General features: G+C 38.0%; 1 protein-coding gene across 1 annotated transcript in view; it reads left to right on the forward strand.

Annotated features, from left to right (window-relative positions):
• Positions 1-9,143: 9,143 nt before the first annotated feature.
• Positions 9,144-24,082, forward strand: part of kcnh7 (potassium channel, voltage gated eag related subfamily H, member 7) — a 183,947-nt gene continuing 169,008 nt past the window's right edge. The window contains exons 1-2 of the mRNA XM_061715371.1: positions 9,144-9,560; positions 12,741-12,971. Of these exons, the coding sequence (XP_061571355.1) occupies positions 9,485-9,560; positions 12,741-12,971 (307 nt within the window). The 5' untranslated portion in view covers positions 9,144-9,484. The remainder of the gene's footprint in view (positions 9,561-12,740; positions 12,972-24,082) is intronic.

A 24,082-nucleotide genomic window follows, 5' to 3' on the forward strand; every position in this document is an offset into this window, starting at 1 on the left:
GCTCGACTCCGAGCTCCTCCCAGGTGACTGAACTCCTCACCCTATCTCTAAGGGAGCGTCCAGCCACCCTGCGGAGGAAACTCATCTCGGCCGCTTGTATCCGCGATCTTGTCCTTTCGGTCACTACCCAAAGTTCATGACCATAGGTGAGGGTAGGTGCGTAGATTGACCGGTAAATCAAGAGCTTCGCCTTTCGAATCAGCTCCTTCTTCACCACGACGGTCCGGTACATCGACCGCATAACTGTGGACGCTGCACAGATCCGTCTGTCAATCTCACGCTCCATCGTTCCCTCACTCGTGAAGAAAAACGAATTACATAATATTGCATTATTGCAAAATTACAGAAACCAATATAGATGTAGATGAATTAGACAACAGAAGATTTACCCAATATGTCTTATCTTACACACAGATCTTTTAAAAGAGGCAAATAAACCAATGCTTTCATCATAAAGCAAATAACCACACTTTCAGGGAATATATCTGTAATAATCCCAGTTCATATCTCCTCTGAAATACTGAAATGTTGAAGTGTGTGTTACAACTAAATCTATTCAATTCAATTTTATTTATATAGCGTCTAATACAACAGATGTTGTCTCTAGACGCTTTCCACAGACCCAGAATATGACCTCGAGCAATTATTACATAAACAATGGCAGGTAAAATCTCCCCTAGTGGGAGAAAAGCCTTAAACCAAACAGTGGCAAGGAAAAACTCCCCTTTAGGAGGAAGAAACCTTGAGCAGGACCAGGCTCATAAGGGGGGACCCTCTTGCCGAAGGCCAGACTGTGGGAGTCGGGGATGTCAGCAGCACACAGCACAATCTAGCTCTCTTCTTGCATTGTTTAATTTCCACTTAACTATTTATAACACCTTTAATAGCATCTCAGGAGTAAAGCTTAATTTCCTTTGCTCACCAGGTCTAATAAACCCGGCCGGTGTGCTACATCCTATGAAAAGAATAAACAGATAAGTGATGATGCAGCTAAATGAAAGGTAAATACATTTGTACCTGGAGCTATCAGTTCTCATAAAACACTGTTGCTTTAGAGCTAATAAGCACAAGTAAATATATCATTATCCCTCCCCAGAAAACATCTATTAAATCCTGTATGAATTTGAAAGTGATACAGTGGTAATAGAAAGTATCTGAACTCCTTTTCCGCATTAACTTACCATAAAATGTGAATTGACCCTCATTAACATCACAATTAAAGACAGAATGTGCTTCAACTGCTGAGTACATTATTATTTGTTGGGTCTTTATTGAACACCTGCATTAAAACATTTATATCGTTGTACGTACAATTAGGTATCCAACAGAGATTATACTATGAGGCGATAACAAATTGGTAAAAAATAGAGGATCAATATCGCATGATGACCAGGATTTTTTCTTATTTTGGTGTAATCAATCAATCATTTTCATCCTGTTGGCTTCATAAATGTCTTATCAATCGTTCAGTCTGGCAGCTTTCATCCTCAGACTAAAAGACCAGTGGAGACCAATAACTACTTATAGCCCACAGAGCTGGGGCTTTGTAGTAGCCGTTAGTCCCGGGCCTCGAGCAATAATCCATCATCGCCCCAAGTTCCCATAACCTTTGTGGGGTTAGTAATAAAGTAATAAAGTGTAGAATTAAGGTTTGTGTAGAATGTGTGTTTACATCTCCTTCTAAATAGTTTTTGAAATGATCTCAGTGAAGGTTTTGTTTGTTTCTACAGGAGACGACATAAGGTCCCTTTCTCCTGTTTGAAAAAGCTGACACGATCCACTCTGCTCATCAGCTGACACTGATGAAAAATTTAAAAAAGGAAAAATAATATTGCTAATTCCTGAAACAAAATATGAATATGAATTGAAGAAAGATGGTGATATGACCTTAATATGGTGATGTGACCTTAAAGAAATCACTTAATAGATGTAAATCATATCAGGCTTTTCTGTTATGCACAACAATTCCTGTTGCACAGAAGGTCGTATATATATTTTAGTTTAAGTTTAGTTTATTGGTCCTTTCAATTTTACAACACAAATAACCCAAAGTACAGGTGTAAATCGTCAGTGCAAGAGAAAAAATTATAATTTTGTGGTATATACAGTGGGGAGAACATGTACAGGTATTTGATACACTGCCGATTTTGCAGGTTTTCCCACTTGAAAAGCATGTAGAAGTCTGTCATTTTTATCATAGGTACTCTTGAACTGTGAGTGATGGAATCTAAAAAAAAATCCAGAAAATTACATTGTATGATTTTTAAATAATTAATTTGTATTTTATTGCATGACATAAGTATTGCAGCCAAAATCCCTGCTGCAGTGTGTGCAAACCTGGTCAAGAACTACAGGAAACGTCTGATCTCTGTAATTGCAACAAAAGGTATCTGTACCAAATATTAAGTTCTGTTTTTCTGATGTATCAAATACTAAAATGCAAATTAATTACTTAAAAATCATACAATGTGATTTTCTGGATTTTTTTTTTAGATTCCATCACTCACAGTTGAAGAGTACCTATGATAAAAATTACAGTCTTCTACATGCTTTTCAAGTGGGAAAACCTGCAAAATCGGCAGTGTATCAAATACTTGTTCTCCCCACTGTATATATAATATTAACTAAAAACCAAGGACCAAAAGGTGTAGACTGAAGCCTAAGCTTATGACGCCTACCATTTTCACACAAAAAAAGTTTGCTTTTATAAACCAGTGCATTTAGGATTTAGAGAATGAAACAAAATATATAAATAAATCCATATGAGAAGTTGACTGAGTATAAACAAAATAACTGTACTTAAACATACAGCATATTCCACATGTCATTACTAAGTATCATTCCATACAGTATATACATAAGCACATACATATATATATATATATATATATATATATATATATATATATATATATATATATATATACGGTAGTCATTTTATATTTATAGGTGCTTTTGAATTGAATCTCCATATGCATCCATACTGAAAAAAAAGATAAAAAGACTAATTGTGATTTAAGTTTAAAAATAGGCTGTCACCACCAGTTGTCCATTCCGGGAGTAAACCAGAAGCCAAAATACAATTAATTTGCTCTGTCACTGCTTTAATGTGAACATGACTCAAGGGTAGACCTACCCTTTACCGTTTTACTGCTGCGAGTGGGTGAGTCGTGCTTTCCGTGTGACATAGAGTGAGGGAGGCGTGGGAGGAATGAAATTAGGGAAGATAAAAGATTTGTGACGTGGATTAACTTACTTTTATGAATTCAAACGTGATTACGCCACTAAGTGTGATGAGAGTATGGATTTATTTGTAATGAATGGTTGCAGTGAGTAAGTCAAAAGCTTCAGGGTGAAAATATCAGCAATGGGATGGACTGTTTCCAAATAAAATTGTCAGTCGTTGTCAATGGGGAAAGTGTGGAGCAAAGACTGCCTTTACATTGAATCCACTATCAACACTGTTCAAATAAAAGGTCGTAAAAGCAGCATATGCCACTGTCTAACTGCCCCACCCCTTCCCTTGCACCACGTGTAACCGTTTCCTCAAAGGACCAGATGGACAGAAAGCAAGTGTAGGAGAAAGACAGCTGTTTCACTAGACCCTGGGTGTGTGTATCTGCCCGTGTGTGTAGAACAGAAAAGAAATAAATTGAATCTAAAAGGAAAGTGGAAGCCGTGAAGAAATAAACTGAAAAGGCAGGAGAGTGTTATTAAAGCCTCCGGTCCACAGTTCCTGCTATTGCGAAACAAATTCCCCCCAATTCTCATTGGATGTTCTCGTTTATTGGGATGATTTTTCAATCAAATGTTTACATTTATTCGTTTAGCCATAGCTTTGGGGGAGTGTTGATTCCCTGTGTTTCAACAGCCACTTTCACACAGAGATTGTGACATAAAGACCCACTGGAGATCTCCTCTCTATTCCTACACTCAAAGCTTTATATTCACATTAATCCAACAAAGATGGAATTTCCTCCCCACTGTCCCCAATGTTTGAATAGAGAGCTGTTGAACTGATTTTCTGTGGTGTTTAAACCAGACTTGAAATAGTTAAAGCTTACTTAAAGGTAATTGTTATGAAAATGTATGTAAATTATCTATGTTTTATAATGTTTGTAACTATCATTATACTCACAGCATTACAAGTGGGAAAAAACGATGATAGGATGAGTGTTGGAAGCAACTTTTGACCTATGGAATATATATATATATATATATATATATATATATATATATATATATATATATATATATATATATATATATATATATATATATATATATAGGTGTCAAAAGTATTCACATTCATTACTCAGGTAGAAGTATAGATACTAGAGTTTGAAAATACTCCTGTAGAAGTTGAAGTTTTTTACTCAAATAAAAGTATAAAAGTACTGGTTTCAAAACTACTTAAAGTATAAAAGTAAAAGTAATGTAAGGGGGAAAAAAGCCATTAAGGACAAAAGCCATTGAAAATGAATGCATCTTAGTATAATGCAAATATATTAAAGAACCATATATGTGTACTATTGAGCATTAACATGTGTTTCAGAGAGCAGCAGATATGATGACTAGTTGCCTATAAGTATTGTAATGGTGCAAAAAGTCAAACTTCAGAGGCATGTTATCATTTATCCTAACCTTTATTGGAATGTACATCCAAGTTTAGTTGCAGGAATCTGAGGGAACGGATGTAAGAACAAAACTGGACAAGAACATCTGAAACAACCACAACCAAATTCACTCTATCCGGATGGAGCAATTTAACTGGATTTTTTTTTTTTAAAGGGCGAAATGAAATAAAGTAACGAGGCTTTTTTTTTATGTAAGGAGTAAAAAGTACAGATAATTGCGTGAAAATGTAAGGCGTCGATTTTGACTGAGCAGAAAGCTGTCATCAAACCAGTCGCCGTGGGAGCAGGTCATTCTCACAAGGATCAAATCCCGGCTTTCACTGGTGTTTACTCACGGGCCAGAAGCTTCCTCGTCGATGGCAACACGGCCTACAAACTGGACCTTTCCCACCTGAAGAATGTATATACCTTATAAAAAAAACTTCCTCTCTGTAGACTACTCCACTACTCCCTTATGATCATGAACTTGGAAAAACTCCCTGCAACTCCCAGAAAGTGTATAAATTGATGAAGAAAATACTGGATTCAAAGAAACTACTTCTACCTCCCATAAAGCTTCTTTGGAGATGTTCACATGATGGGATTTTCCCAAAATTTAAGGCATACAATATTTTATTTAACAGTGTAATGTGTTTTAGGTACATTTACTTCATTTGCTGTGCATTTAGTAGCAACTCTTGTACTTTACATGATAACTTTATGTTGTTACTCTGCTGAATTTCATATTACTGTAACAGCTTCCTTAAAGGAGCTTGAGGCTCCTTTTAAGAAATGAGACTCTCTAGCGCCACCCTTCGCCACGACGGCCGTCGGGGGTACTGCAGCCAACAGTGAAGCCGGCACGGGAGAACGGGGAGAACGCGCATGCAGCGTCATGTGACGTCACATCCGCAGGAGAGCGCGGGAAAAGCGGCCCCCGAATTGCAACACATTTTGCAGCACACAGCCTGTTCAAGGCAACGGAGAGATACACTAGAGGACTCATTCTTTTTGGTTTGGAACGCTTCATCTGACATTATTACTAGAAAAATTAAAACGTATACAATTTTTTTTCATAAATCCAGCCTCAAGCTCCTTTAAATATGTTTTACATTAAAATAAGTACTCAAAAGTCGAAAAAAAAAAGATTGTTGAATCTAACCCCTCTCTGTCTTGTGTCTCATTCTTGCCGCTGCATACAGTAGATGGACTGCAGAAACAAATTTATCCAACAGTAATATAGAAAAATGGTAATAAGCCTGAATAAGTGACTAAATTGATGAATAAATAAGATTATGAATGAATGAATGAATAAACATCAAAGCGTTGTTGAGTGCACTGAGGGGAAAGTGGGAGTTTTTGGGCAGCACCATGGCCAGCGCCTCGAGCTGCCTGCTCACTGCTGCCTCGCTCAGCTGCAAATCCTGCGAGAGAAAAGCCATTTCAAAACGCATCTAAAACACAAGCGCCCATACAAGTCGTGGTCAAAGGTTCCGCATTTCTGAGATCCACCTGCATTATCAAGCCCAACGTCTCCGACCCGGCTCTGTCGCTGGGCTCGGGGGGAAAGTGTCGCAGCTGCATCTCAACCACCTCAAACAGTTATTACACAGTCAGAACACACAGTAATATTGAATAACTGCCAGATATTGAAAGATGAAGTTATCTTGGGAAAAGAATGGGCAGGAGCACTCGTTCTTTGCACTTTGCATCTGAATATAATACAGTAATAAAAGGGTTAATTACTTGACAGTGTTAAAAGTTGTGTCATGACTTGACTTGGTGAATTTTTGTCATTTCATTTAGTTAGAGTGCTGAGTAACCCCTCAGCCAAGTTGCCCAGCACTCACTGACATACCTTCATTTTTTTTATTATTATTTTATTTATCTATTCAAACATGTTAAAACAAAAACAAAAAGTAATCAGAATACATAAAATGTATACACAAAAAAAAAAAAAAAAAAAAAAACAATATTTCCTGTTTGAAAGGGTGTAGGATGAAGTTTCAAAAAACTTTTCTGTTTTTACAATTTCTTCATTTCACAGAACTCTAGAGAAATAATAGAGAAAGAAAAGGTGGTTCAGCTGAGCAAGGCACTTTGGTCATTGGCTGTCAGTCCATGAGTCCATTTCCATTTTGTATCCATTAAGAGTATCGATTTTAAAGATTTGTTTAAACTTACTTGTGTCAAGGTTTGACATTCCCCCCCAGCTTTCAGTTTCTGTTTTGCCCCACCTGTGTCCCATCTGCCCTGATTGTCTGCACCTGTGTCTCGTTGTGTCTCGTTATCCCCTGTGTATATCTGGTCTTGTCATTCCCTTGTTCCCTGTCGGTCCGTACTGTGGTATCCTCTATGTCTCCTGCCTGTTTTGCTCCAGTCTTTTTTTGATCCTGCCAAGCAGCGCTTTGTTTTTTTTCTTTTCTGGAATAAATCCTTGGTTTTTGCAACTCCTGCCTCCTGCTCTCCTGCGTTTGGGTCCACACCAGACGTGACAACTTGGTGATTTGCATGATTTCATTTCATCTTTGCAGTTGTTCCACAGATTAACTCCCAGGACTGGTACAAAACGGGTTTGGATGTTTGTTCGTACATGCTGTTTTTTGAAATGACATATTCCCCTGAGATTATGTTTATTTTCTTTTATTTGAAACAACTTCTGGATGTTACGGAAGAGTATAGGGCCATGCAGGAGAAAAACATTTGAGAGGGGAAGATTTTTTTATTGTGCACTTCGAGAAAAAAGTCGAAATGTCGAGATTAGTGTTGAAGTATAATTTCGAGAAAAAAGTCGAAATGTTGAGAAGTCGAAATGTCGAGAAAAAAGTTGAAATGTTGACATTAATGTTGAAGTATAATTTTGAGAAAAGAGGCAAAATGTGGACAAAAAAAGTCGAAATGTCGAGATTAGTGTTGAAGTTGTCAGAGTTTGACACTTCCCCCCAGTTTTTGACTTTAAGTTCTGTCCCTCCTGTTTCCCATCTGCCCTGATTGTCTGCACCTGTGTCTCGTTGTGTCTTGTTATCCCCTGTGTATATCTGGTCTTGTTATTCCCCTTCTCCCTGTCGGTCCATACTGTTTCTCTCCTCCATGTGTCCTGCCACGTTTTTGCTCCAGTTTTTAGGATCATTGTTTTGTGTGTTTTTGATCCGTCTAAGCAGCGCTTTGTTTTTTGTGGAATAAACCCTTTTTTGTTGAACTCCTGCCTCCGGCCTCCCACTCTCTCTCCTGCGTTTGGGTCCTCTTCTAACCAACCGTAAGTACAATTTCGAGAAAAAAGTCAAAATGTTGAAGTCGAAATGTCGAGAAAAAAGTCGAAATGCCGAGAATAATGTTGAAGTACAATTTCGAGAAAAAAGTAGAAATGTTGAGAAAAAAAGTGAAATTTCGACTTTTTTCTCGAAACTGCATTTCAACATTAATCTCGACATTTTGACTTTTTCCTCGACATTTCGACTTTTTTCTCGAAGTGCACAATAAAAAAAAATCTTCCCCTCTCAAATATTTTTTTTCCTGCATGGCCCTAATAATCTTCCGTAGAGATCAGAAGTCAGTCATAAAACCCAGTACTTCACTGTAACGCGTTACAGTAATCCGTTACTTTGCCTCTATCTCTCTCTCTGCCTTCTCTTTGTCTGTGGATCCATGTGGGTTTTCCCATCCCGGAGTCGGCGCTTATTTCTCAACATTTCAACTTTATTCACGAAAAATTTTGACTTTTCTCAACATTTCGACTTTTTTCTCGAAATTGTACTTCAACATTATTCTCGACATTTCAACTTTTTTCTCGCGGCATTTCAACTTTTTGTCGACATTTCGACTTTTTTCTCGACATTTCAACTTTTTTTCTCGAAGTGTATAATGAAAAAAAAATCTTCCTCCTTTAAAATATTATTTTTATTTTCCTCCTGCCTGGCCCTAATACTCTTCCGTAGGGATGTCTTCTGGAGCACTTCTGGATTTAACTCCTAAATAAACCAAATTGGAGGATAAATATATGTTATGTTATAAAGCTCAGTGAAATCTAAAGTCGAAACGTTGAGAAAAAAGTCGTAATGTTGAGAAAAAAGGCGAAATGTCGAGAATAATGTTGAACATAATGTTGAAGTACAATTTCGAGAAAAAAGTCGAAATGTTGAGAAAAAAGTCAAAATTTCGTGAATAAAGTTGAAATGTTGAGAAAAGGCTTTTTTCTCGAAATTGTATTTCAACATTAATCTCGACATTTCCACTTTTTTTCTCGAAGTGCACAATAAAAAAAATCTTCCCCTCTCAAATATTTTTTTTTTCCAGCATGGCCCTAATACTCTCAGTCAGTCATAAAACCCAGTACTTCACTGTAACGCGTTACAGTACTCCGTTACTTTGCCTCTATCTCTCTCTGCCTGCCTGCTCTTTGTCTGTGGATCCATGTGGGTTTTCCCACATGCGCCTCCGCTCCGTCAGCATCCTCCGGCTCCCCATCACAGCACCAGGCCGCGCACCTGCTTCTCCCGGCGGCTCAGGACCCCCTCCGAGGAGGAAGAAGGAGCAGGGAAATGCTGTTTCCACCGCGACCTGCCGGCTCTTCCTCTTCCCTTTCCAGCTTCACACCGGTTAGGAGCGCAGAAAAGACGAGGAGCGCAGAAGCGGCGCTGCGATGCGCTCCAGAGGGGACGCGCCGGAGTTGAAATAAGGAAATCGGGGGGGTTAAAAAAAAAAAAAGCAGCGAAGTGGAAGATTTTCTTCCGAGGATGAGTGGCTGCTGACAAAAGAAAAACGGGGAGCCCCTTCTGGCTTCGGTTTTCCAGCCGCTTTTTCACCAGGACCGACGCGCTCGCACCGGCACAGCCGAACATTTGGATCCGCGTTATTTCTGGGAGCGAATCATGCCTGTCCGCAGGGGTCATGTTGCGCCACAAAACACATTTCTAGGAGTCATTATTCGGAAATTCGAGGGACAAAGTGAGTATCTTTCCCGGGTGTCCAGTGATGATGGGTTCGCTGCTTTCTGCTGCCCTTCCATTGTGTGCACTGAGAAAAATAAATCTAAGCGCATGTAAATATAACATATTTAAATCTGTGATATTAACAATTAAAAATGAAGTTTTTTGCTTAACATGAATACATCTAGTTTTGAACTTAATCTGCATTTGTTCAAAAAACAAGACATTGTGCATTTTTTCCTTAACAAGCAGTATTTATGTAATCCCAGGCAATCTGTTCATTTACACACAATCAACAAGCAATAATCTTGTTGTATTTAGTTTTCCTTTAACAATTTGAATCTATTGGGCAGATTGACCAACGTTTAGATGAAACATGCTTTATTTGTTTAAATAGAACACCACAGTAAAAAATATTTTGCTTGATCTACTTTAAAAAAAATTAAGGCAACTTTTTCGCATGAGATTTTTATGTAGATCAAGAAAGACTAGTCTTTGTATAAACTACTTAATTTTTAGTATGTACAAAATTCATTTGCAAGTAAAGTCAACTTAATTTTTTGCAAGTAAAGTCAAGTAATTTTGATAAATAAAGTAAACTTAACACAATTAAGTTGACTGTACTTGCAAAATGTATTATTTACATACAAAAAATTAAGTAGTTTATAAAAAGACTAGTCTTTCTTGATCTACATAATAATCTCATGCAAAAAGTTGACTTAAGTAGATCAAGCACAATATTTGTATCAGTGTGTCCTTTTACAAAGCATGGTAGAATAATGTGTTGTTAATCAGCTTTCTATCAATGCCTTAACAAGTAATCATTTAAATGTTGTATTCTGCTATACGTTTCCTAACACAATAGGTTGGTTTCATAATGTTTAGGGTGCTTGTGTGGTTGAAAACAAAAACCAACAGAAAAAAAACTAAGAATCATCTCTTAAGTTACTTCTCTGAGCTCATATTACTACATTTTTAATGCTCTTTTATTGTGTTTCAGAATTAGAAATAGTTGCGGCATAAATCTAGTTAAACCCCAAATGTGTGAATTTTCATCAGTGTCAACTTGAAAGCTTTCCAAAGATAGGGATATAGCTATTAGTATTATCCTTATTAATGCCATCCCTTTGCTTAGATATGTTTCATTAAAGGCCATTATACCAATACAATGTCCGTATCAATGTCAAATGTATGGTCCCTGGTTCAATTTAGCAGTACATCAGAGCTGAGCGTAAAGCAAGTCAACTTATATGGCCATTTAAAAAAATTATATGATTCAAAAAGTAAAGTAAGCTGTTCTGTTTTGTTAAAGTAAACAAATCTCAAATTTATTACATATAAATGACATCCTTGTTTCCTATAGGAATTATAGTATCAAATTGCAGGTGCTAGCATTTCCAGAAGTGACATTTTTTTTGCTCATTCAGAATATTCAGGTCCGTGGTAACACAGTGCAAAGGAGGGAAGACATCAGGAATGATTTTAGAGAAGAATTTATTGTTGCCTATCAATCTGGAAAAATACAAGACACATTTCAAAATATCTGGAGTTCATGCTTTTTCACAAAACAGAAAGACTATTTGCATGTGAAAAACTGTCAAGATAGTTGCCAATTTAGCCAGAACTAGGATGTCCCAACAGATTCATCCCAATGTCAGTCTTTGAAATTATTAAAAAAAAAAATCCCGGGAGCTTCATCATTATAGTTCATAACCGTGCACTTAGAAAAAAGAAAATGTATCCTTGCCAAGTACTCTGCCAGCAAGCTGGTGGTCTACTCAAAGCAGTCAGAAAATGCTGAAGACTTTACTCACTCAGTCAAGATGGTGAATCTTGCTGATGCAGTGGAAAGGGTGGGACACCTGTTAAAATAAAATAAAATAAACACAATCTCAGGGGAATATGTAATTTCAAAAAACAGCATGTACGAACAAACATCAAAACTCATTGTGTATCAGTGATGGGAGTTAATCTGTGGAACAACTGCAAAGATGAAATGAAATCATGCAAATCACCAAGGAAGTTTAAACAAATCTTTAAAATTGATACTCTTAATGGATACAAAATGGAAATGGACACATGAACTGACAGCTAATGACCAAAGTGCCTTGCTCAGCTGAACCACCTTTTCTTTCTCTTTTATGCTTTTCTTTTGGAGTTCTGTGAAATGAAGAAATTGTAAAAACGGAACATTAGAAGGAATAGGACTAGAAAAGTTTTTTGAAACTTCATCCTACACCCTTTCAAACAAGAAATATTTACGTACATATAGATTTGTCTCTTTAATTTGCTTTGTTTTGCTTAGGTTTTTTTTGGTATATACATTTTATGTATTCTGATTATTATATATATAAATATAAAAAAAAGTATGATTTTGGTTAAAAGGGTGACCACCGACCAGTTGGTGCCAAAAATGGACGGGACTGTAGTAGTTTCATATAAATGAGGTAACATTAGACACATAATAGAGAAAAGTGTGTTAGTTGTGATTGGAATTTACAATCAATGAAAAGTCAGATCTTGTGAGTAACGTAGCATTAACTTGGGTACAGAAGCAGCAGAAGACATTTTCTTTCACTATTTCCAATAAGAGTCACAATGGCACTAATACACTTTCAGTGTCCAACATATACCAATTAAAAAAAATGACTACCGGTAAATATTTGTTATATTTGTTTACTAAGGTGCCGGGAGAAAATCTCTTCTCTTTAAAAAGCTCCATAACTTATGTTTTATCCTAGGAAAACAAGGGACTTATGTAAGAATGTCCTTTGGACATGCAGGGCCACGGTTGAGATGTTTGACTGTAATGTACAACATGGACAATGAGCCAGAATACACTGACGGACATCCGAGGGGTGACATCCACTGCTAGTCTAAAACGCAAAAAACACAGGGAAATGCACAACAAGCACACAAGCCTTGGAGATCTGTAAGAGAAAAAACAAAAAGACACGAGAACAAGCAGAGACACAAACAGCAACCATTTCAGGTCCCTGAGACTGAATCAAAGCTAGGCTACTGCGATTATCTGTCCCCCAAAACTGTGTAATGAGTAAGTAGGTGAGTGAGCGGGCATTATTTTAATGTTTTAATTGTTGTTTAACTAACTTAACAAGACCTTGATTATTACAGAAAAATAACAGTCTGCACATGAGCAACTCAACGTTGTCTTTTCCAAATATCTCATCTACCACAGATAAGAAGTTCATCATAGCCAATGCCCGCGTGCAGAATTGTGCTATCATCTACTGTAACGATGCCTTCTGCGAGATGACGGGGTTCTCCAGACCGGATGTCATGCAGAAGCCGTGCACATGTGACTTCCTGCATGGCCAGTCCACCAGCCGACACGCGGTGGCCCAGGTGGCTCAGGCGCTGCTGGGATCTGAGGAGCGCAAGGTGGAGATCACCTACCATCGCAAGGATGGTGAGTGCCGTGTTCAGCTGCTAAGTGTTTGGTGGGCATGTGCATTACCTGATTAGAGATGCACTGATCATGATTTTGAAGGCCGACCACCAATAACCAATCTCCAAAATCAGTATCTGCCGATCCCAATATTGCGGCTGCGCGTACCGGGATCCAAACTGCTAACGACGTGTTTAAACCCGATGTCTTCTACAACAGAAAGCGGCTGATGAGCAAAGCCTATGAATTCATTACCTTACGATGTAGTTCTTTATTTTTCTTGCTGTTGCTTATACTGTAGGTCTCTGTTACGTTTAGCAGAGTTAGCGGTGTTGCTCCTTTTCTTTCTCTGCATTAGCGGCAGCCAACTTTGGCAACTCAATATACTCCTTTTGTGTGAAAAACTTTCAAATGTCTTATCAGCTTCGTTGTGTTGAAATTCTTCTGTTACATTCCTCCTCGGGGTATCTCCTTTGGACACACCTTGCACACTGCAAATTTGTTGTCCCACTCGGACATTGTAAAACTCCCATACTGGCGAGGCCATTTTCAGTGTTGATGTTTTGTAGAGACGGCCACGCCCCCTTAGGAGACCGGGGTCTGAGATGTGGGAACGCAGCGCGGGCAGCGGTTTGTTGTTTTGAACTATTATTTTCCGATCTCCGATCAAAACCGATAGGGCCATTATTGGGCCGATATTGATCGGTTGCTGATCGATCGGTGCATCTCTATACCTGACATGAAGACTCCCTGACGGAAATGTTCATCGCATTCATGTTTCATTGCTGCGTTAATACAAGATATGCAGATAAACATGTGAAGGAGACTTCCTAAACTCATTAAAAACTAGGTCCACAGTGGGCCGTTTCTTAGTGTGAGTCAGCTTTATCTAGAGCATTTGCCTGGGTACAATACACAAGAGCAACCATTGAAAACCATGAGGTACTGTAGTGGGAGAATGTGGAAGAGGGGGGTGCATTTGTGAACGTTTTCTTCATCATGAAGTCCAGTTTTGATACGATGCAGGCACATCAAGATGCTCTTTAATCTGCACTGCAAAGAGCACTTCTGAGAAAGATGTAGCTCACTTCCCTAAAGACCAGTGTGAACAGGGTGAGCTGTGTTTTTCCTCGTTCTGATCTCATCATCTCTACATTTCAATACAGCATATTGTGCAAAGATCATTTGTAATTTACTCTTCTAATTGCCAGTTTTCCCAGTAAGCATTTGAATATGCTGCTGGTAATAGCAGGTTGTCACAATGGCCAGTGACTGACAGGATTCGTATTATGCATACTTTTGATTATCTGATATGCATGTGGTCCTTATGAATACTAAGTGTAGATCGTGACTTGGATGACAGCTGGTATTGTTTTGATGTGTTGCAGCACGAGCTTCAGAGCAAAATAAACACAGGAATTGAGCTGTTTCTGGGATGGAGCAGGACTTGATGACTGAAAGCAACGAAATAGATGTTCTGATTATCAAAAAAGGAAGATTATGAAAAAAATGATGATGTAATTAATTAAAAACAATCTTCTGGTTTTTATATATTCTGGTGTTTCTAGTGAATACCAATTCAGAAACTGTAAAGTAACACAACCCTTTCACCTTTCTTTTGTCCATCTAGATATATAATTCAGTCAACAGTTCAGATTTGCATATTACTGTGACATCAAGTAACCAGATCAGAGTAGAATAATGCACATAATTATCTCCTTCTAGTTGCATTTTATGCTGCATTTCCTGTACCTTTGAAGTGGTTAGTCCAAAGCTGTATGATCGATTTCAAAAGAGGCAACACTCTATGAAAAATGGGGGTGAAGAGGAGTTGACTCTCCTAACTTCAGCCAGCTGCCATTAACAGCACTGATGTGGATGAAAAAGGAACTTCAATACTGTATCTCTGCGGCATTTTTGACCGAAAAAGACCTTAGAAAATTGTATCAGCTTTTGAAAAAGGGCAGTCTGAGTGTGTCTCCTTTAAGCCTGGACGGTATCAAGTCATTGAGCAGCGGAATGAAATTTCAGCTAGGGCGCAAATATGTAGTAATACTTTTATAATAGCTTATGAAGGAATCATTTATGCATGTTTCCCATGTGTTGGTGTATCATTTGGAGGCTAATATAGTTTGTAAAGTCGTCCTTAATGGTTATAGAGATGCAGCAGCTTTTGAGCTGTTATTTTGTTGTGATAAAATCAATGAGCTCCATTTAAGCCGAGGTTATTGTATTTCTTGGTGACCTATGATATATAGGCTATGGACTTATCGAAAGTAACAAGGCATCAAACTTAATGTTAGTGGCATGAGTTTTAAGCAGTATCATTTTGCAGAACTTTAAAAAACATCTTCTTTAACATCATAAACACAAGTGTTTTGGTATAATATAGGAATAATCCACTCAAAGTCTCTTCAGGCCTGAATCTGTTAGCTAATATGACACTGCAACCAAAAAAAGAAAAACAATTACAAAATAGAGAATTCCCACTTTTGGTTCCAAGATCATCAGAATTGTTGAAGAATATCCCACCTAGGGCTGGGCGATATATTGAGATTTTAATATATATCGATATATTTTCAAACGCGATATGGTACGAGACAATATCGTTTATATCGATTTAAAAAAAAATAATAATAATAATTTTTTTTCTTTTTTTTACATTTTTTTTTAATGATTTTGATATAGCTTATTTTGTGACAAATTGACTTGAATGTTTTATTTGAGATTTGCACAAATGTTTTGTTATTTGCACAACTGTCAACCTCAGTGGAAAAGTCTGCCTGTTACTGTCTACATTGTATTAATTGCACAGTGTATTTTAATTTAATTGTTATGCAGGAAAGGGATATTTGTTTTATTTTATTCAAGAAGCATTTTCATTCTATATATGCAGGCAGTTTATTTTATTTCATTTGTTTTATACATTTTGATATTGTGCAGACCTCTGTTAATAAAGGAACCTGTGTGATATTTGGCACGAGGCTTTGTATTAAAACTGACTGTTTTTTTAAGGTTTTGCCTCAGAAAAAAATAAAGCTAACAGAGATGCTATGCTATAATGCTTTGGGGGAAACCCCAATTAAGGCACGGAAAAAATATCGATATATATCGAGTATCGCCATTTAGCTAGAAAATATCGAGATATGACTTTTGGTCCATATCGCCCAGCCCTAGGGTTGCAAAATTCTGGGAATTTTCAAAGTTGGAAACTTTCCATGGGAATTAACGGGAATATATGGGAATTAACGGGAATATATGGGAATTAACGGGAATTAACGGGAATAAATAAGAAATTTACAGAATTGAAGGTTGGCCCTTAACAGGGAACTTAAATATAGTTGGGGGAAATATATTGTAGCATAGTCTTGGCTAAAACAACCAGATTTAATGCAAGTACACTCCTCCATCACATGCACATTGCTTACTGCAGGGCTATTGAGGCCACGCCCCCTAGAGGCACTGTGCATTCCTCCATCACATGCACAGGTGATTTCTTGAAGCCTGGAGGCCACACATTTGAGCTCAAAGCACAAGACTATTGAAGCCACACATTTGAGCCCACGGACTATATAAAGTCAATTAAGTTTTGATAATATTATGGGGTAAATATATTTGATCTATAATGGTATTAATTTTTAACTTGCAAATATTAAATAAAAATTTATTAACACAGTAGCTAGCTAGCTGGTAAGTTAGGTGCTAAATGAAAGCTATTTTTCATTTCATTGACCATTTAAGAGGCTAGCTTATTATGGTGGTAGCTACCTCAAATTTGATGCTGTTTTTTCTGACTCCAGCAAGACGGTTTTCTGTAACCATTCAAGAATTTATACATCAATTGTCAAATATTTTGAAGACCATTCCAGTTGTTTAGCCAACTATATTTCTGTTCATGCCATTGCTTTAGTGTTTTTTCCCATAAATTCCCATAAATTCCCAATAATTCCCATAAATTCCCATAATTCCCATAATTCCCTTGGAAAGTTTCCAATTTGGAATATTTCCAAAATTCCCCAGCTTAACTTCCCATGGAAAGTTTCCGGAAAGTTTCCGGAAATTTACCGGAAATTTTCCACCCCTTTGCAACCCTACCCAGCCCTAATCCCACCATGTATAATGAAGCACATTTTACTCCTGGTAATAAGCAATTGTTACGGGGTAAATGTCCACATCTGCGGGAGTTAAACTGTTTCTCTGCTTGGATATATTTTCTTATTGATCATCCAGCAAGAGTCAGTGGGATTTCTTGTATATTAAGGGCTCTGCCTTAGTGATGGCAACTTTGTTTTTTTTTTAAATCTTTAGTTTTTTCCTGCATCTGTATGAATACATGCATTCCTTGGAGAGGTTAAACGAAGCCCAGAGGGAGAGAGGTGACATAGAATAGGTCAGAAATGGAATACAGAGCTGGTTGCACATGATAACATCCTTGGAGACACATGTGTTAGGTTAAAGGTTGTAAGAGTCAGATAAAGATACAGAAATGCTTTAGGGAATGGGGCAGACTGAGATGTCAGCTTGGTGGTGTGCTGTAGTCTGTACCCCTTTCGAGACATAAATATAGTCTTGCTTATGTACTGTAGTCTCCACTGAACTTTGATGGTCATAAACACAATCTCCATGTTCTTTAAATATAAGCTTATCTCCCTGTTCTCCCTGTTCTGGAGAAATAATCTTGTCCCTTGAGTTTTCAGTGAACTAAAGAACGTTGAGTTAGGAACTAATGAAGATTTAACTTAACTTTTCATACTCTGCTAAACTTGAAATCCCTTGTTGTGTCAATGTGTTTAAAAAAGATCTTGCAGGGGCTCCTACTGAACTCTCCCATGAGAGATCAGTACTGTGTAACGGTATATAGAAACCTTCTGGGATTATCTGTAGATCTAATTAAATGGGGATGGTAGTCTTGTGGCTACAGAGGTGGGCTTGGGTCTGGACCCAGGTACAAGCCCCAGCAACCAAGATGAACCACCTTGGGCCCTGAGCAAGGCCTTAACTCTAATTGCTCCATGGTGTGTTTGTCTCAGAAGTAAGTCGCTTTGGATAAAAGCGTCTGCTAAAATGCCAGTAGCAGTAATTAAGCAAATAAGGATGTTATTGGAGGTTATAAGGCTGTTACCTTAGCACCTAGCGCTTGGTCTGTACTGTTTTGTGTAACTTTTACGATAGGTTTATTGTTGTTGAGTTTTTAAATAAAGGTTTCAGTCATAAGGCTTTATTTAAATATATATATATACTACTAAATTAGTAGTAATTAACCAAATAAGGCTGTTATTGGAGGTTATAAGGCTGTTACCTTAGCATAGCACCTAGCTTTAGCTCTTGGTCAGTACTGTTTTGAGTAACTTTTATGATAGGTTTATTGTTGTTGAGTTTTTAAATAAAGGTTTCAGTCATAAGGCTTTATTTAAATATATATATATATATATATATATATATATATATATATATATATATATATATATATATATATATATATACACTACTAAATTAGTAGTAATTAAGCAAAGGATGTTATTGGAGGTTATAAGGCTGTTACCTTAGCATAGCACCTAGCTTTAGCTCTTGGTCAGTACTGTTTTGAGTAACTTTTACGGTAGGTTTATTGTTGTTGAGTTTTGAGATAAATGTTTCAGTCAGGCCACATATTCAAAATGGCCAGTTTAGTTTTTAAATTTTAAATTCCTACTTTGAATCATTATATAAAAACTAAACTGCTACAACATTGACGCTTGCTTCCTTTATGGTAGTTATTCACATGCCTTTTTTTTTAATGCAATGAGCAAATGTTTTCATAGCCGGAGCAATTTACAGGACATTTCTGAGAGTGTGTTAAAGGAGATGGGGCTATGGGTTCACTATGGTGTGCATACGTGTCATCTCACTGTTGGAGACATGAGGGGAGCATGCAGCTTGTATCTCTGTGCTGATGAATTTTATGTTCAACGTTTCACATATTCACAGTCAATATGCATTCAAAGACATTACTAAACTGTTAGCAAAGTAAAGCATTTAAGCATTTATGACTTGGCTATGACACATCTGCAGCTCCTTGGACAGTATACCGTGAGCCAGCCCAAGTTCAGTCTCAATCGATCCACTGAGCCACCAGCATTAATGAAGACACAAATACTTTCATGTTGCATTGATCTCCAGAACCTTTACATTCGACAGACGAAATCAATCTTCGCGAAACACCACCGTCCACTATCTGGTCTAAAGGGGTTTAATAAAAAGAGCCAGATATCTTGAGCGCGTCAGACCCTGAAGCAGGGGAAAACGCCTCATTGACATTCTGCTTCCTGGGTCTTTAATTACCTCATCGCTGTCCTTTCACCTGATTCACAGCATCTCCAGGGAAGGTCATACCTGTTTTAACTTGCACATTGCTCTTTAATCTCCTTTTAATTTGTTTTAATAATAAACAAATATAGCAGTAAGATAGACCTCGGGTATAATCTATGTTTTATTACAGTATATCTGTCTCTTCCTGGCTTGTCATCTGGGTAAAATGTATGAGGTGGTATGGGTATAGCTGATAGGAACCAGAAGGACCAAATTACCTGATCTGATGCAATCTGCAATTTTAAAAAGTTTGTGGGGCCAAAATAAGCAATGGACCATCAACTATTAATGTCTTGAACAGCAAACAAAGTAAATAGGAGAAGAAAGAATGTCAGAAGGGTTATATTGGTCTGCATCAAGCAAACATAGCAACTAAAGAGATTCTGATGCTCTTGGAGTTGGTGTATGAGCTGTGTATTTTACGTTTAGAACCTTCATAGAAGGATAGTGGTGAACTGTAACCGTCGAGGAAGAAATGTGAATGATGGAGATTACTTCTATACTTGGTAAAATCTAATCATAGGTAACAAGGGCGTTTATGAAAATTTGTGATACTGAGAACTTCAATTTTCTGGAAGCAGAAAGATTGGGTCGCATCAGTGTTATGGCATTATGTTCAAAATTTTGAAACAAGTCTCTAATAATCTGCAATATAATCCAGGTGGCATGAGATGTAATCCTGTTTGAAACGTAAAAAAAATAAAAATCTGAGTCCAGACCCACCCATTCTCTGTAAACTCTCTGCAAGCTCTCAGGCCTCTATGGCGGGGTCTTGTATTTGTGTTGTTCCTAGGACTAATTCCTTCTGGACATAGATCTCTGATATTGTTCCCAGGGCCTACTAGAGGCATTCTAACAGTTCGAAGCTCACAGATCAGAGAGCTCCATTTACCACTAGCACTACTGTTGCCTTCACCTTCCACGTATTTTCTATTTCTCTCTTCAACACTTGATATTTTTCAAGATTATCACACTCATTCTTGATGTTGCTGTTGCTCGGGCTGTCTCCATGACCTTGTCTGCTTCTTTTATCTGCTGGTGATTTCTGTTACCTGAGACATTCACACTGCAGTTCATCATCTCGATATGTTTCTGGATCTTTGTTGTTTCTTCCTGGATGGTGGCTCTCCAATCCCTCCCTCCTTCCGCTTCTCATACAGTCAAGTTATGTTGGATGAGGTGAAATCCTCCATGCATGCATTGTGAACAGTTTTCTTGTCTTGACATTTGTGGATTCCATACTGTATCTTGCTCAGACTACTGGACCACTGGGGTACCTGATTACTGACTGGGTATACTCTATATGTTGGTTGGTTGGATCTACCCTGCCAGGTATTTGGCTGTGGCTGACTTTGTCTCCTTATATGTCTTCTGGTAATTCAAGCTCTTCACTTTATACCACACCACATCATGCATTTTTCCTGCTACGTTCTTTTGCATGTTGTCCGGGCTCTCCCTTAAAAACAGGGTAAGAAGCTCAGTCATTCAGGAGGGTCTCAGAGTAGAGCCGCTGCTCCTATGCATCAAAAGGACCTGGATGAGTTGGCTCAGTCATCTGGTGAGGAGACCTCCTGGACGCCTACCTGGTGAGGTTTTCCAGGTATATTCCACTTGGAGGAGACCCCCGGGAAGATGCAGGACACACTGTGGAAGAACTATCTCTCTTGCCTGGCCGGGAATGCCATGGGATCCCCTCAGATGAGCTGGACGAAGTGCCAAGGGAAAGGGAAGTCTGGGCTTGGATAAACTGAGGATAATGGATGGATCTGTCCCATTTCATAGCAACTGGTTTGTTTCTGTTGGCACTTTCATTTGTATTAGTTTCTCGAACAAATTCTTCATATTTGAGACACTTTCTTGGATTTCTACCATTATGATGGTAACTGGCTCTTGTTCTGGAAGATTGCTGTGGCCAGCTGATGGATCCACTAGCCATGGGACAATGATGATATTTGATGCCGCCATATGTTTTTCCAGTACTGTTCAGTCTCATGTTATTAACCTGCCACTGAGAGTACCCTTTGAATGGTTCAGTGGAGGACACCCTGTTTATTGTCATAGCATTTGCTTCTGTTGTGTAACTTCTCAGCCAGGTAGCCAAATCTGTAAGTCTTTCTTTGGTATATTCAAGTGCACTGACTGATTGTGGTATTTTTTGGCAGTTGTTCTTTATTGCATCTTTCAGCTGTTTGGGCAACTGGCTTACCTCTTTCCAAGTAGCCTTTACAGGTTTCCAGTCTTCTTTTCCATGACTCTGCTTTGTACCTGTGGTTTATCTTGTAACCAAACATCTTTAGGGTCACTGCAGCTGTGCTGTCTTCCAGCTGATTTGTCTTCATGATGGTTTCAGTAGGTACTGTTCTTAGAACTGTTTTTACATCCTCTAGCAGACTTTTAGAGGGTACTTTATCTCTTAATGTTGGTAAGGTGTTACATATTATCAAGATTTCCATGTTAAGTTATGGTATTGCGTCTTGTTAGGGCCCGAGCACTGACAGTGCGAAGGCCCTATTGTATCTGTAGGAATTTTTCTCGTTTTTTTTCTAATTTTTCTCGTTTTTATCCTCGTTTTTATTTTTCCGACGGAATGAGGGCCTTTTTGCCCCCCTAAACGTGCCCCAAAAGTCACCAAATTGCACGCAAGCCAGGCCTGGCAAAAAAAAAAAGATATTTAATGGTTTGCATTAATGGGCGTGGCCTAATGGCTCAACAGCGCCCCCTAGAAAACTTTGTGCCTCAAGCCCCACAATACGGTTTGACGTACATGCACGAAAATGGGTACACACCTGTATTTTGAATTAATCGTGTAATTTTGGCGCAATTTATGCCATTTCTTCAGCCGTTACTGCAGCCCGAACCGTAACGTGCACCCAGGTGTGTTATACATCAAAATGTGCGTCTCAATCTTGCGACGATGGGCATTACTTTTCTAAGTCAAAAGCGCCTTCATCTGGTTGGTCCATATTTGATAGTTCCTACTTTCTGCCATAACTTTTGAATGGTTTGACATAAAGACTCGTGGGTGGTGTCATCGGACATTGTTTTGAGTCCTTGAACATAATTGCTGCAAATTAGCCCCGCCCCTTCATCTGATATCTGTTGGTTCCTACTTTCTGCCATAACTTTTGAATGGTTTGATATAGAGAGTCGTGGCTGGTGTCATCCGCTAAATGTTCAGGCCTGAAGAATCTACATGCAAGTCATACAAGCGCTTCCACTGCAGCACGCCTGAACGTGCACAAGGGTGTGAGGGCCCGTTCAGCGCTGCTTGCAGCTTTAATTGTTGTTATTATTATTATTTTATTTATGTATTTATTTTATCTTTATTTACTTGTTTGCATATTCTGTTTTATTGCTATTATTTTATTTGTATGTGAGAACCGGGGAGGGTGGGATATATGTGGGGTTGTTTGTCTTAAGAAATATTGAAAAAATCTTATAAATAAAGTAAAAAAAGGCAGGAGTACAAACACACATACAAATGTTCATATGTACATGTACAGAGGATTTGCTCCATGACAGTTTTATGACAGATCCCTGGTATCTAGTCCTGGTGTAATGCAATACACTAAGGCTGATATACACAGAATATCCAGAATCTCATAATTCTGTATATCAACGACATAGAGTGCACATAGAGTCTTTATGTCGACAAACTTCAGGTTTTCAAAATGAGAGTATTGCCTTCAACTGGAATAGCAGAAAATGAATAGTGCATCCTTTATGTCATAGTAATGGGTAAAATAAAAGGAAAAAAAGAATGGACAAGAACAAAGTATCCAAAAATGAAATCCAGGTGCAAGAAAAATCCCCAAAAGTAGACTAGATTTAACTCCAGAAATACTGCAGTCTCTTTGAAAATGGTTCTATATCTAGCTCTCACAGTGCTCACCTCTATTTGGCTCATCTGCAGCAAGCCTGTTGTTCTCCTTGTGGTGAAATTGGATTTTCTATAAAGCATTTCCTTTCCTTCAATCCTGTGACCCAAGTTCAGTATAAACATTAACAAATGTCCTTTACCTTCCCTGAAGGAGATTCTGCCTGTCAGCACATTCTCAGGCCTGTAGAGAATGTTTTTTGACTTGTACTTGCACTGAAGCACTGGTCTTTTTGCCTCCCAGTTTCTATGACCTCTATAGGAGATGCTGTTGTCAGTAGATGTGGAAATGTGTATGCCAAACCCTTCTGCTTTAAGGTCAAGATAATATGATGTTCATTACACATGCTTTACAAGCAACATTTCCAAAATCTGGGATCAAATTTCTTAAATCTGAGTTTGCATATTTGCCTTGGTGCGATTACTTCAACTGACCATAGATAAGTATTTAGAAAGCTGTTTTTTTTTTATTTCCTTCGCTCAAAGCTGTAGTACATTTTATGTAAATTTGTGAATCAATATTTTTAGATAATCTACTCAACTACACTCCACTCATGTGGGAAAACTGTTTTTTCTGCTGCTCTGCTTGGATCTGTGCTTTCATCATCCCACATATTTATCCATCTTTGTTTCAATTCGTAGCCCATGTACAAAACCTAACCTGCGGGTGTCTGACTCTGTAATAGACAGTGTGATGATGCAAACAATGTAAGAAGAGGCTTTTTAAGTGTGCAGTGAAAGAAAATTAAGAGAGAGAATAATGTATCAATTTTACACATTTTAAATGACTTGAAATAAGAAACTACCACTCATGTTGCAAATCACGACTTATGATGGAAAGGAAATTACAAAAACCCTTATCTCACAGGCCCGGCAATGGGGAGAGATTGTTTTCAAAAACAATAAT

The sequence above is a fragment of the Cololabis saira genome, chromosome 24 (assembly GCF_033807715.1).
Source record: "Cololabis saira isolate AMF1-May2022 chromosome 24, fColSai1.1, whole genome shotgun sequence".
In the NCBI taxonomy this organism is placed as follows: domain Eukaryota; kingdom Metazoa; phylum Chordata; class Actinopteri; order Beloniformes; family Belonidae; genus Cololabis; species Cololabis saira.